At 42.1% G+C, this 14,493-nt stretch overlaps 1 protein-coding gene across 2 annotated transcripts in view; it reads left to right on the top strand.

The window, feature by feature from the left end:
• The window catches only part of dnah9 (dynein, axonemal, heavy chain 9), a 68,104-nt gene that overhangs the window by 34,307 nt on the left and 19,304 nt on the right, over positions 1–14,493 (top strand). The window contains exons 50-63 of one of the 2 annotated variants that reach the window (XM_085903924.1): positions 564–726; positions 950–1,073; positions 1,784–1,926; positions 3,250–3,411; positions 3,492–3,725; positions 7,717–7,797; positions 7,862–8,041; positions 8,503–8,733; positions 8,817–9,011; positions 9,908–10,027; positions 11,088–11,276; positions 11,625–11,860; positions 11,926–12,048; positions 12,383–12,587. In XM_085903924.1, the coding sequence (XP_085760050.1) occupies positions 564–726; positions 950–1,073; positions 1,784–1,926; positions 3,250–3,411; positions 3,492–3,725; positions 7,717–7,797; positions 7,862–8,041; positions 8,503–8,733; positions 8,817–9,011; positions 9,908–10,027; positions 11,088–11,276; positions 11,625–11,860; positions 11,926–12,048; positions 12,383–12,587 (2,386 nt within the window). Of the gene's footprint in view, positions 1–563; positions 727–949; positions 1,074–1,783; positions 1,927–3,249; positions 3,412–3,491; positions 3,726–7,716; positions 7,798–7,861; positions 8,042–8,502; positions 8,734–8,816; positions 9,012–9,907; positions 10,028–11,087; positions 11,277–11,624; positions 11,861–11,925; positions 12,049–12,382; positions 12,588–14,493 lie in introns of those variants that run through there. The other variant, XM_085903925.1, reaches the window with a different exon arrangement.

A 14,493-nucleotide genomic window follows, 5' to 3' on the forward strand; every position in this document is an offset into this window, starting at 1 on the left:
AAAAAAAAAAAAAGAATAGAGACAAAGTGTTTCTGTCACTTTCTCAATTGTCTGTCAAAGAGATGGACTGGTTTTGCTGGTATTTTAAGATGAATAGGTCCATTTTGTTTTATAGACTGTCAAAAGCCGAGGTATGGTGCTGTCAGAAGTTATTTGCAATGGCTGACAAAAAAGACAACATGAACTAGAATGTCACTAGGTGCCACTGAAGTTAAGTGGCTCATCAGAATCGGAACAAATACGCACCAAAGATCTCCTACAGCGGCATTTAGTTGGTTCTTCCATCATTTCATAAAGTTTTGTGCAAGTAATAAATCTGCCATATGCTGATCATGCACGGCTAGTTTGATGAACGATTATTGCCGATATTTCTGTAAGGTTTGGTAAATACAGACGGTGGGAGCGCTTGGTATGAAAGTCAAATGAAATGAACAAAATGTCCCATTGTTGCAATTCATTTTTCTCTTTTCCTTTATGAGTCAGATCCTTGTTACAGCCTACATTTTATCTTCCACTTCCACCCCTACACTCATCTGACTGTCTGCACCTCCCTCCACATGCAGCTGCCGTATAAATCGAATTCTGGAGTCTCCACGGGGTAACGCACTGCTAGTCGGAGTAGGCGGAAGTGGAAAGCAGAGTCTGACCCGACTGGCTGCATTTATCTCCAATCTGGAGGTTTTCCAAATCACCTTGAGGAAGGGTTACGCTATCACAGACCTCAAAGTAAGCAGAAACAAACTGAAGTCACCATTGAAATCGTAATGTCTTGCATGCATTTGAGTCATCTTTTCTTTGTTTATGTGTAAGATCCGAGGAATTGCCGTTGGAATTATTGACATCGTCCCTCCAGTTAGATGTTTGGAATTTATAAAAATAAAAAAAAATGAACCATACAGCAGAATCTCATTAGAGTGTCACTCACCCACTCTGTGTTTTTCTCACCCAGAGTGACCTGGCATCGCTCTACATCAAAGCTGGCGTGAAGAATATTGGCACCGTTTTCTTAATGACTGATGCCCAAGTGGCAGATGAGAGGTTCCTCGTTCTGGTCAACGATCTGTTGGCATCGGGTAACGGCAGGCTCCGCTAATTACTGGCTGTCACCTTTTACAGAGGGGGAAAGACTTCAGCTTTGCTATGACACAGCTCTGTTGACAACATCTTACTGACTGAGTGGAGGCAGCAGAGAATGAAACAATGTTTTTTTTCTGTTAGTTCACATTTCTAATGTTGGAAGTAGACTATAGCAAAGGCTGTGGACATACAGAATTGCTCATGTTGCTTTCTTATTTCCTAAAATGACAAGGCTTTGCTTGAAAAGGCACCGCATTTTGTAGTACCATTGTGTTCCTGGAAGTGACAATTCACAGACAACCTATCTACAGATTTCAATGAATAGTTTCTACTTTCTGGAGTCGAATTGTTTTAGCATAAAAAAAGAATGAAGCAAACAACAAACAGCTGCTCACAGAAAAATACAGACCTCTCACAAGGTTATGCTATTAACAACAACAAAAAACATGGAGGATGTGTCAATCCTCTAAAGGTTTGAAAATGTTTGTGTAGTCCTGAGAGCTAACTAGCCCGGAGAGAACAAGCCACTGGTGATCAAAACAACAGCTCATGCCCTTGCAGATTCATGCTTGGCAGATTTTACCCTTCTACTTGTATATAAATAAAGTATATTTTCGATTGCCTCGGATTACTTCCGATTGAGGCCACTAATAACTTACCAACAATAGCTTAAGTTGCACTAATTTGCATCTTTTTATCATTCAAGGAGAGATCCCGGACTTGTTCCCAGACGATGAGGTGGAGAACATCATTGGCAGCGTGAGGCCGGAGGTACGCAGCTCTGGATTGATGGATACAAGAGAAAACTGCTGGAAGTTCTTCATCGACCGGGTTCGCAGGCAGCTCAAGGTGAACTAATCAGATACTGGGACACGTACTGTACAAAGAACTGTGTGTTCTGTTACTGTGCATTTCACAACTAATGATCCAGAGAAAGTTGTTCTTAGTGGTTGTCCTCGGGGAAGGCGGGGTGGGGGGGGGGGGGTTTGCTGTTAATTTGTCTCTCAGAACCTGCACCTCTGTTTGATCTCCATCTCCTCCCCATATAGCTTCAGTACGCTGCCTGTCACCTCGCACCCAATTTACGATTGCAGAATAAAAAAAAACATTTTCATAGATAGGTAAACGTCTGGCTTTAAGATGAAGCTCTCCCCAGACAATTTCCCCTTAATGATCTTTCAGAATGCTTTCATAGGCGGTGGGTCTATGTCATAAATCATTGGCGGAACTGCAAAAAAGCTGCAGTTTAGCTGCAGATGATTTTACAAACGTTAAAGCGTTTTGTTTCCCCTTGGGGACTGGAATTCTAGTGGGGGTTGCTTATCCTGTCGGTGTTACCGTGCATCAGCCCCATCGCCAGTCATCACCAGTCAGTCATATCCACCTCTCCTGTCTCGCTCCCAGTGAGTGAATAAATGAGGAAGGCAATCCCACTTGTCAGACCAGATCTGTAACCACGTGAAATGATCTGTCTGAATACATGGGCGGAAAAGTCTAATTTAAGGTTTGAAAGAAGACACTTTGCAAGAAATATGTATCACACTAGTTGCGTCATCGTAAGAACGTAATAAGTTGATACTTTCAAAACAACACATTTATTTGTTGCCTAGACGCATTGAAGCGCATTTTTATTCGGTAATGGCTTTGCGACCAAAAGAAAACCTGTTGGTAAATCTCTGGTAAACGTCTTGCGACCTTGACGAAAAATCAACATTGGAAACCTGGCTAACCTTCGCTGCTCAATCGAGCGGCAGGCCTTACTGTGTCAAATGCCTCCAATAATGTAGGATTTGTTTGCAGTTATCCGACTTGATGATGTTGAGATGGTGCTTTGAGTTTGCCTTCTGTGTGTTTGTTTCTGTGTGGAGCATCTGGTTGGGCCTCACAACAAGCCAGCTGTTAGTCTCCAATCATTCCAACATAGCCCAGAGCTCACCGCAATCTTTTAATTCACACGCCTGCCAGAGGGTGTGTTTGCTTAATGATGTCGCTAGGAATAATTTATTCTCTGTTTCCGTTTTTTCATGTTGATTGTAGAGAGTGCTTATCAGTGGAGGATCATCCCCAGTGTGTGTGTGTGTGTGTGTGTGTGTGTGTGTGTGTGTGTGTGTGTGTGTGTGTGTGTGTGTGTGTGTGTGTGTGTGTGTGTGTGTGTGTGTGTGTGATTGGTAGGTGGCACTGTGTTTCTCCCCGGTTGGCAGTAAACTGAGGATTCGGAACAGGAAGTTCCCCGCCGTGGTCAACTGTACAGCTATCGACTGGTTCCACGAATGGCCACGGGAGGCGTTGGAGTCTGTCAGCCTACGTTTCCTACAGGAAGTGGACAATATTGATGTAAGAGCTTTTCATATTCTGATATGAATTGCTTCCATTTTTAAGGGACTGTCTCTTGTGCTTTGTCCTGATATCTGCAGCCTCAAGTGAAGGATTCCGTCAGTAAATTCATGGCATATGTCCACATGAGTGTTAATGACACCTCAAAGGAGTACCTGGCCAATGAGCGTCGCTACAACTACACCACACCAAAATCTTTCCTAGAACAGATCGAACTGTATCGAAGTCTGCTGGGCCAGAGGAGTAAAAACTTAAGCAGCAAAATGGAGCGGCTGGAGAATGGCCTGCAGAGGCTCAACAGCACCTCTGCTCAGGTAGTTTGACACTTGACCACATTGAGTGACAAAACAAACTGATTTCAGCATCGCCGTTTATGATTGTTGTTATGTTGCCGATAGTGACTTTGGACTTCATCCCTATAATCACTAAAACGCGGTCGTTTAAGACCACTTCAGATGACGGCGCTCGATATTGTCAACATGAACTTCTGCAGCTCCTGATCAATTTTTCGACATCATAAAAAAAAGAAAAATCAATACACACCTTGCTCTAAACACTGAGGCCGATTCACTTTTGCTGTAGACCTAAAACATTTTGACATCAAAAGATGCATATGAAGGATCAACATTTAGGCTTTTTTTATGTCATAAAGGGAGTGGGGGTCATTTAACATCATTAAATATCTTCAGAGGAAGAAATGATGACTGCATCTTATCGACAACATTATGTGCACAATTGTGAATACTGCATTGTGGTAAAGCGCAAAGAGGCAGGTTTCACTCATTAGAAATATTTCTATGCATGCATTAAATTTGATGGGATAGGCTACCTCAGAGAAACCACTCTTTGTCTAAAAATAAAAAAAGTTACAGCCCCAAAAATGGTTTCCTCAGCAGAAAGCTGTTGGCCTCTACTATGGTTCACACATGCATATTAATTATACCTATAAAAAAATAATGCATCTTTCATTTTTTATCAAATGTTTATCAACTCAGCATTTTTGCAGGAGAGATATTCCAGTCAGTAGTGTGTGTAACACTAGAGAGTTCTTTATTTACAGTATGTGCCTTATACAGTCTGCACTTGCACGCACACACACATATTTGATGGTTTGTTAATGAAGAAGCCTTGTAATTAGAGAGCAGACCCTTTGCAATAGCAAGGCACCATTAATGCACACTGTGCTTGTTGATGCATCCATACTACCATAAGCAGTGTTATTTAACATTCAGTGCAGGAGGTTGTGCAGCTCACCAGGGGCTGCTGTGGTCATGATAAACAAGGGCCAGTAGGGTTAAAAAGAACACTTTAGGACATGCTGTGTTAGCTGTGATTCATTCATTCCACAGAGAACATTAGTTTTGTCTTTTGCTTTGTTTATTTGGCTCTTTTGTTTTAGTTTCCTCAACGGTGAATTGTGCTTTTTGTTGCTTTCATTCGCTATTTACATGCAAACAAGAAACTCCACCAGTTTGCAACGATACACCTTTTTTAAATTTCATATCATCCTTACGATTCCAGCTGACTTTTCCAGGCTTCGTACACACTTAAGTGGCTCCTCAGTATGGGGCATCCATCTTCATTGACTGATTGCGACGTGACAGAAACACAGGAGACTTAAAGACCTAATAATAGTTTAATAATGACTATCTATACAAATTCACCACACAAGAACATGATCCGTAAAAAAAAATCATAAGTGAGGAACAAGAACAAGACTTTTATTTATGTGAAGTGAAGTTGACAAAAACCGGATTATTTATTTCATTTTTAATGACATTTTAAGTGAAATCCTGAAAGATTACTTTTTTTTTAAGTGAAAAATAATCATGCTGAGTCCAAAAGGTAGTTTTTATTTTTAATAACAACAAATTTTATTCTGTTAAAAATACACCTCCAATTAGGTAAAGAGTCACAATCGCCATTTGCTGAATGTAACCCTTAAAGTAATTTGCAATCTCACAAATTACTTTTAAAATCAAGTAACCAGTAAAGTAACTTTGAAAAAGAAATAATCAGTAAAGCAACTAACTTAGCATTTTAAGGTACCTGTGGTGACACTGATTAGGAAAAGGCATAAAGTGTGACTTAATCAGTGACAGGGAACTTGTCACATAGAGGTTTATGGGCTATTAACTCAGAAGCAATTATAACAAACAAAAAAAAGAATACATTTAATACTGGCCCCAACCTTTTGGAGCTTGGAGATGCAAGCAGTGTAAAGCAGCCATCTTTCAAAACCAAATAAATGTGAGAATGTTACATTCAAAAGAACAACAGTTGAAGGCTGCTGTTCTTGACAATGAGTTCCTTATTGCTTCAACTGAGACACATTAGTTCCATAACTGGATTTCTCAAGCCAAATATACTCAGGTTAGACTAAACACAAGAGAAGACAAGCTGCTGGTTTGAATGTTATTATTTGGCATGCAGATTAGCGTGTTTTCATTGGCAACTCTGTGAATAGGGATTGTTTAGACAGCGGTGTAGCCGGAAGGTGAACTGTTTCAAAGATGTAAAGAAACAAAACTGCAGGTTTTTTTCTAGATTGCCCTTGTCTTGCCAGTTAATTCACTGGAGAGGCAATAGGAGGCAAACAAGGTAATCAGGTAGATAAAGAAAAAAGAAATTGAAGCATACGTTACCAAAATAAACGGACTGAACAAACATCAGCCCAGAGTCAGCTAGGCTGCACTCCAACTTTCCATCAACAGCAGAAGCAGTAGCAAATAAAGGAATGCATTTACATCATGGAGATTTTACCGACACCATAAAGATCTCAAACGAGCAGGTAAAAATGGCTGGCTGATGAACCGCTTGCGCTCTGATAATCATCTCGAATTTCATTTTATTACAAAGCGCAGGTGTTGCTTACTAAGTGACCATTTAGTGTGGCAGTCAATGGCTACTTACAAGGAATGCAGAAATGAAAGCTGCTTGTACATAGCTGCTTGTTAAAACTGGAGGGAGGCTTAAATTCCATAGACCACAAACAACAGAGAGCCTGCTTCCATACTATATTGACTATAACCCATTCCGTGCGCCAATTAGTTGGGCCCTGCTTCCCCGCACAACGCAATCCCCCACCCACCTCCCTTTGCTCTTTCCCCCCAGCCTATTCATCATGTTGATGGCTCACTTGGTGCTCTTCTAATGTTTGACTGAATCCATTGCATCCACTGTCACAATCTGAAAAGGCTGTCTCGCCCGCGGCCTGATTTCCTGTTTTTTTAATTAGCTGAAAGACAAGCATGAAAAATCTGCCTGTTTTTATTTCCCCGGTGCAGCTTTTTGATGGAGTCAGATGGCGATGCAAGTCCTATTTGTCCAGAAGTTATGAGGACTTTGGAACACCCTTCATTTCTCTTTGGTCTGAGAGTGCATGTGTGTCGATCACAAATCTTTCCCTTTTCTTGCATTCATTCATTCCTATCTTTTCCTTTATCTTCTTGGAGAGAATAAGATCGGTCCCTGTATGCGCTTAAAGGTCACATGCATGGTGTCGAGCCAAATCCTGCAGGACACAAAATGTTATCCGCAAAGGGTGAGGCCCCTTTGTAAGCTCATTTGTCCAGCTCGGCTAAAATGCCAAATAGTCTTTTGTTACATTGGGAGATTTGGCCAGATAGTTACGTTTCTATCATCTTTGCATCCAAGGAAAAGGAAAAGGACCGGTTTGTCAAACAATATCGATTCAATTTCACGATACTAATAACTCCAAAGGATGATGCATGTATTTACATGGATTTACATATAATGACATCGCGGTGTCATAACTCGTCAAATCCTGAGGGCTGAAATTATTCGTGGGCCCACCACAAGGGATGGTCATTTACATTTTCAACAGGGAGATGGAGGGAATCCCCTCCCTGAATGTTCTGGATTCTTGTTAACATGCCAATGTTTTTCCAAGTGGAATAATGGAAAGTCAAGGTATGAATAATTTCCGCCTTGACTTTATCGAGTCCATTTGCAACACACCACAATGACCAAAGTCATCAGTATTAGCACTCTAAAATACAAAAAAAGCAAGAAAGCAAGCTAGAAAGAAACAAGGGATGAAAGAAACAAATCACATTTACACATTGTAAACATTGCAACAACTTGTTTTTCCGGGTTTAAGGTTACAATGCAAATGTGCCTGATCATTTCAAATATATACAATCTGGGGTTAACCCTTGGGAAACATTTATTTCTTAAATTTTGCTTTCTCTAAGAACGGTAGGACTAGCGTTTATCTATTGCAAGTATCAGCTCATCTCCACCTCCTGACCTCTACCCTTCCACCTTTCATCATCTTGATAGGTTGATGACCTCAAGGCCAAGCTCGCAGCTCAAGAAGTAGAGCTCAAGCAGAAGAACGAGGATGCTGACAAGCTGATCCAGGCAAGAACGTAGCTTTACTTTTGGAGCTAGTTTTGCCCGGCTCATGCAATGTGTTGGTCCTCAGGTGGTTGGAGTCGAAACTGAGAACGTGTCCAAGGAGAAAGCGGTGGCTGACGATGAAGAGAAAAAAGTGGCGGCCATGGCTGTTTTGGTCCGTGGCAAACAAAAAGACTGTGAAGAGGACTTGGCCAAGGCTGAACCAGCTCTCGTCGCTGCACAGGATGCACTCAACACTCTCAACAAAGTGCGTCCCTTCTTTAAAATTCCCAATGATCGCACGTGTGCGTGGCTTTTTTGTTTTGATTTTCCTCTGCACACGGGAAATAACAATTACTCTTGCTTCACCCCTCTGGATTTAAGTCTTCCAGTTGAGATTAAAGACTATTGAATGTTATCTTTATGTTCTCTATGCTGGCATTTGAGTTCATCCCCCTGAAAGCCATATAGGTTTATGTGGCGCCTGTGGGATTTTTAAAAACACCCTTTACATTTCGAAGGTTGGCTCTGTTCAAACAACCAGAACAGACAGTTCAATCACTGCTCTCCGAAGCTCTGTAAAATGTCCTAATTTGAATTCTCTGTTGTCTTCTCAAAGTCATTGCAGGTTAATCCCCTTCTTTACTTTTTCCTTATTTCCCCCAAGTAGACCAGTCTGACAATTCATGGCTCCTTAATTATACAACGATTTTTTACCCCCCACTTTAGAACAACCTGACAGAGTTAAAGTCATTTGGCTCTCCAGTGGCAGCAGTTACCAATGTCACAGCGGCCGTCATGGTTCTAATGTCGCCCGGCGGCAAAGTCCCAAAGGATCGTAGTTGGAAAGCCGCGAAGGTGATGATGGCCAAAGTGGATACATTCCTCGATTCTCTCATACGTTTCAAAAAGGAAAGCATCCCGGAGACTTGTCTGAATGCGATTCAGCCTTATTTGCAGGTGAGTATTCTTGTAGGTCAATAGAGTAAATCAAGCCTCTGATCAAAATGTTTCATAAGTGTGTATGTCTTGCAACCTTTCAGGATCCAGAGTTCCAGCCAGAACTCATTGCCTCAAAGTCAAACGCAGCAGCAGGCCTTTGCTCCTGGGTTTTGAACATCGTCAAATTCTACAAAGTATACTGCGAAGTCGAGCCCAAGCGACACGCTTTGAGTAAAGCCAACGCCGAACTAGCTGCTGCTCAAGGGAAGCTCGCCACCATCAAAAACAAAATCAATGTAAGACACCTGACACAGATAAGAAATCAAATCAAGATTTCAAGAGCCTAAATGGCTTACAGATGATTTCACCACTCAGTAGAGCAAACATGCAGAAATATTCCACTAGATACATGAACGTGAATGAACCCGGTGGATCTATGAACCAATAAGAACCTGAGGCAATAAAGCAAAGAAACAATTTCAGGCAGGGCCTGAATTATTTTATCACGCTTTGAGTGACAGTTGACACATGAGCTCAGCCGCTAATTATAGACTTCCCAGCATTTCGTCAATACAATGCTTGGGCAAGTGCTATTTAGGCTTTTACTTTTCATTAATCAAAACTCAATCCATCAGCCCAAAACCCCTATTGATAATAGCAGCTGTAAATAATTGTTTCTCAGCGGCGCTTGACATTCAGCGTTCGGCGAGCCCCAGCAGAGCGTGACGCTCTGAGCAACCTGGGATGGATGGATGCTGCGCCACTATCTGCAGCTTGCATCAAATCCTGCAGAGTTTGCACTGACAATTGTTAATAAGATCCAGCGTGACTTCTGTTTGTCATTTCTCAGCCCCCCCGTCAGATCATTTGGGCTAAAAAGTGGCTACAGAGGGAATAAGCAATCCACAAACTAATCTCCTGAACCAGTGTGCCTACACTGAATAATCCTGTTTGTCCTTGTGCTAATTGCCTCAACGTGACAAATAAATCCATTGCGGACAGAGTGATGAATTTTACCCAACTTTTCACTCGCTTCCGACTTTGTGTCACATACAGTCTATGCTGTACTACTAAATGACAATGAGTGTTCTTTGTGTGTGTGTGTGTGTGTGTGTGTGTGTGTGTGTGTGTGTGTGTGTGTGTGTGTGTGTGTGTGTGTGTGTGTGTGTGTGTGTGTGTGTGTGTGTACCAGCACCTTAATGAGAACCTGGCCAAGCTTACAGCCAAGTTTGAGAAAGCAACTGCAGCCAAACTCAAGTGCCAACAGGAAGCAGAATCCACTGCCCACACTATTTCCTTGGCAAACCGCCTGGTAAGCATATCCCTTTTGCTCCACGCGTTGGTCCGGCATAGCTCCGCACAATAAGGATGCAAATTGATCCAATCAGTCAGTCGGTGCCAATGTGAGGAAAGTGGCAGTACGCTTCCATTTTCACTGAGCACAATAGTTTGCTTACTCGTTCTAATTTGATTTCAACCTCTGAATAATTGTGTCCTTTGCAGTGTCACTTCACATTTGTTTAAATCAGGGGCGTCAAACTCTGGCCCGCGGGCCAAATTTGGCCCAGAGTGTAATTATATTTGACCCGCCAAGACCAATTGACTTTGTGACAATACTAAAATTGCAAATTATCTTCACTTTTAAACAAAATAGACATGTTTTACTGGTATCTGATTTCAAAACTAGTTTGTTGTGTCGCCTATACTGTACAACATTCTCTGCTCTTTCCTCATACAATGTGTCAGGCCATTCCTACACAAATGTGAATTAATCCTTATGCATACAAACAAGATAGTACAGGCGCACGCACGCTGTCTCCTTCTCCAATGCAAATCCATATGTTTGCTATCTCACATATGCATAATATGTAATTCTGCTGACTGGACCGAAACAAACAAGAGGACTGTTTACGCTGTTAATCTAAATTATGATTTGGGAGCAGAATGCCTGACAGCTGCAATAATAGGAGACTGTTTTTTCTTGTCTTGGCAGTCAGTGGTAAATATCAATGCAAATGTTGGCAACATGCTGAAGTGTGCAGTGCTTCTGTGATGTATGCTGGAGAAGTTACTGTGACGCCCAAGGGCAGCGTCACTTAAGTTTGGAAAAGCTAAGATATTAAGTTGAATATTGTTGATCCCTGGAGGAGAATGGCATCACTGCCGCAGTAAAGAGTAAAGGTGTTGTTACATGAGCAGAGAGGCAGTAAAGGATATAACAGCCTATTAAAAGTGGACCTGAAGGTGGCAAACTTGTTTGTGAGGATATTTTTTCCTCTCTTCCTTGTGTGCTAGAGACCACAGATTAATTTATATCAGAAATCACACTCAAAGCCTTTGGGAATATTCTCACAGTGTATCTTGGATTTCAGGTGGGAGGTCTGGCGTCAGAGAACGTTCGCTGGGCGGACGCGATTGAAAGTTTCCGAAAGCAAGAAAGAACTCTGTGTGGGGATGTCCTCCTCATCACCGCTTTCATCTCCTACCTGGGGTATTTCACCAAACGCTACAGGTTACAACTAATGGCTGAAAGCTGGAGGCCTTACCTTAGTCAGCTGACGGTAGGTAGTGGTTGCTCCATATCCTGCTATTCTGTTTTTTTCAAATGACCACGGATGGCGACATGTTGATTCCATTTCCTGGCTTTAAGCACTTGTTTCCTGAGGATCATATAAAAATAGCCAGGTTACATAATTAGTGTTGCTCCCCTTTCACAAGTGGCTCCATCTCCCACTCAAGTGCACAATTTCAATCATCCGAGTAACCCATCCACCTCCAGGTCTATTGTGTAGGTCACCTACCCTAAGAGCCAAGCCATTGATAGATAGCTTGATGGCTGACCATCCCACTTTTGACAACAATGCACAAGGTCACACTCAAATACTGGCTTTATAATATTTGCTTTAAAGGTTCCCATCCCAGTAACACTTGGATTGGACCCATTAACCATGCTCACGGATGATGCTGACATTGCCACGTGGCAGAACGAAGGACTACCTGCAGACAGGATGTCCACTGAGAATGCCACCATTCTTACGTCCTGTCAGCGCTGGCCCCTCATGGTGGACCCTCAGCTGCAGGGAATCAAGTGGATTAAAACCAAATACGGTGAACGTTTGCATGTCATCCGCATTGGACAGAGAGGGTAAGTTCCTGTCCACTGAAATATGCAAGTGTCATTTGGTGTTTTAACTTCATTTATTTTGAAAGGTACTTGGATGTCATCGAGAGAGCACTGGCACAGGGCGATGTTGTCCTGATCGAAAATTTGGAAGAAAACTTGGACCCTGTTCTTGGACCTCTACTGGGGAGAGAAACCATTAAGAAGGGCAGGTAGGAAAACATTGGAATATTTTGAAGGCACAAAATCTTACAACAGGACGCCAGAACTGAGCTGCCAATTGGTATATTTGGACTTTACTTCCCAGCCCGTTAGCTTCTAGTTTTGACAGTGAAAATAAAACGATGAGTAGTAACATCAGGGTATTAAAAAAAGGACGTGCATTTTTGTCTTATTGCCTGGCTAAGGGTCATTGTTTTTTCATCTAGTGGGCTGTAAAACATTGACTGTTACTTACCCTATTGTTTAAATGCCAAGGACATCTTAAAAGGACTTGAGTGACATTTCACAAGGTCAAATTCACCACAGCTCACTTTTTTTAAACAGGTATATAAAGATTGGCGACAGGGAGTGCGAGTACAACCCGAGCTTCCGCCTCATTCTGCACACCAAACTTGCCAGCCCTCATTATCAGCCCGAGCTGCAAGCTCAGTGCACTTTGATCAATTTCACAGTGACAAGAGATGGCTTGGAGGACCAGCTGTTGGCAGCTGTGGTTAGCATGGAGAGACCTGATCTGGAGGAGCTGAAGGTGAGGCTTGCCGAAAAACACTGTCTGATCAAACCATCCAACTGCAAAGTGGTGTTTACAACCCAGCACTAATATGAGAAATGTCACATCCACCAAAGAGTGCTTCGACATGAAAGCGCTACCTGTCACAGTCACCAGGAGCTATCACAGAAGGAAAAATGTTCAAAAGTGGCTCCACTCTGTCATAATACTGTCTGCTTTGTGGCGATGAAAAGTAACATTTGGAGAGGGGCTCCAAGGTCCTCCTCAAAGCAGACGTAGAACTCATGTTCATCATTACCCCAACTTTAAACTCATTCATCAACAATCGTATCAAGCATCACAAGAAGCTACAGGTCCAGTCGCTTTGAGATGGTGTCTTTGATTAGTGGCTCACAAAGCAGTTCTATGATCATTATTGGAACACGAGTCTCTCGCTTAGCCGACCGATGCTTGTTGATTGTGATTTGTTTTTGTTTTTTTATGGTGGTTCAAATGCGAGCTGAGCTAATTAATTTAGTGCTGCAAAACTTTTCAAACAAAGTTTTGAAGTGTTTGAATACATCAAAATCTGGAGTGTCAATTATTATTTATAGTGACGGTATTGATGTTGAAAGTTGATCCATCATTTAGATCATTGACATGCAAATTGTCCCTTGAGGTTTCCCAGCAGCACGGTATCGAGACGTGAAATATTCTTTCAGTGTAGCACAGACTAGCGCTCTGAGAGAAGAAGGGCTGCGCCGTTGTGGGGGTGGTGACAGCCTACTTCACTCCTAGCTTCGTGGTCTACCAAATCGGCAAACCCGCAGATGAAAACGACACCACCCAAACAACGAGCCTCACCAAAAAGTAATACAATCATGTCACCCGATATTAAATAAAACAACTTGTAGCATTCTCGTCACATCTATGTTTTATAATCAGACATTTGGGTGTAGTTCTCCAAAATGAATAATTGAAGGTGTATGTTCCCATGGATGGAAGCGACGGCCCTTATTATGCGGCGAGGGAGGATAACACTGCGGTTCCACTTAGTTGATAACCAGCTGTACCTTTAAGCTGTCACTGCTGGTGTACTTTTGGAGGATTAATGAGCAGCACATAGTCACCGTGTCGACAGCATATTCCATGGATTGAATGTAAACGCAAGTGATTAAGTGAGAATTCACTTGATCAAAGCTCTAGCACCTAATGATGCCTCCCTCCCTCCCTCCCTCCCTCCCTCACTCACGCTTGCTTGTCTCATCAGCAAATCTGCTCTTTTTATGTCAGAGTGTTTGGCTGGCTGCTGGAGCTACAGTAGCACAGCAATTAGACAAATCGCTGAAACACTTCCAAGGTTCCACTGACGAGTGCGACAACTCTTGTCTTTGCTCGAATCGTCGGAGGGATCACAAGTCAATGTGGAAGTCAAGTAATGGGTCGGATCCTAACTGAAACTCAAACAAATCAGGTGGTTTGGAATCAGAACAGACTAGCGGGGCTCTGTCGTGCAAAATTCTGACTTGACTTCCACTTTAAGCAAGGCTTTTTTTTTTTTACTTATTGAGTCGCTGTATGTTTTGCTATATTCTGACCCGAGGCTTTTCATCCATGGATAAATCAGCATTTTTAATAAATGTTGTGTGTACGTGTTGGTGCGCTCAACACTTAACACCCAAAAGCAAAACTCAAGTGGAAAAAGGGAGATGTTAATTAACCAAGTTTGTTTAATTAGCATTTAACTGGGAAGGGAAGGCAAAAAAAAAAAAAAACGATCTCACTCATCATTTTAATTAACAATGAAATTTGAGAAGGGTGGCAGCCCGGAGGGAGGGGAGGAATAACCTTTATGAAAACAAAGAATGAAATGCCATTGTGTGTATACAACGTGGACGGATATAAAAATCATTTGATCGTGAAGTACAAATTGGGTGTACCCATT

This window comes from Syngnathus leptorhynchus, chromosome 22 (assembly GCF_054491065.1).
Source record: "Syngnathus leptorhynchus isolate UIUO chromosome 22, UIUO_Slep, whole genome shotgun sequence".
Classification (NCBI taxonomy): Eukaryota; Metazoa; Chordata; class Actinopteri; order Syngnathiformes; family Syngnathidae; genus Syngnathus; species Syngnathus leptorhynchus.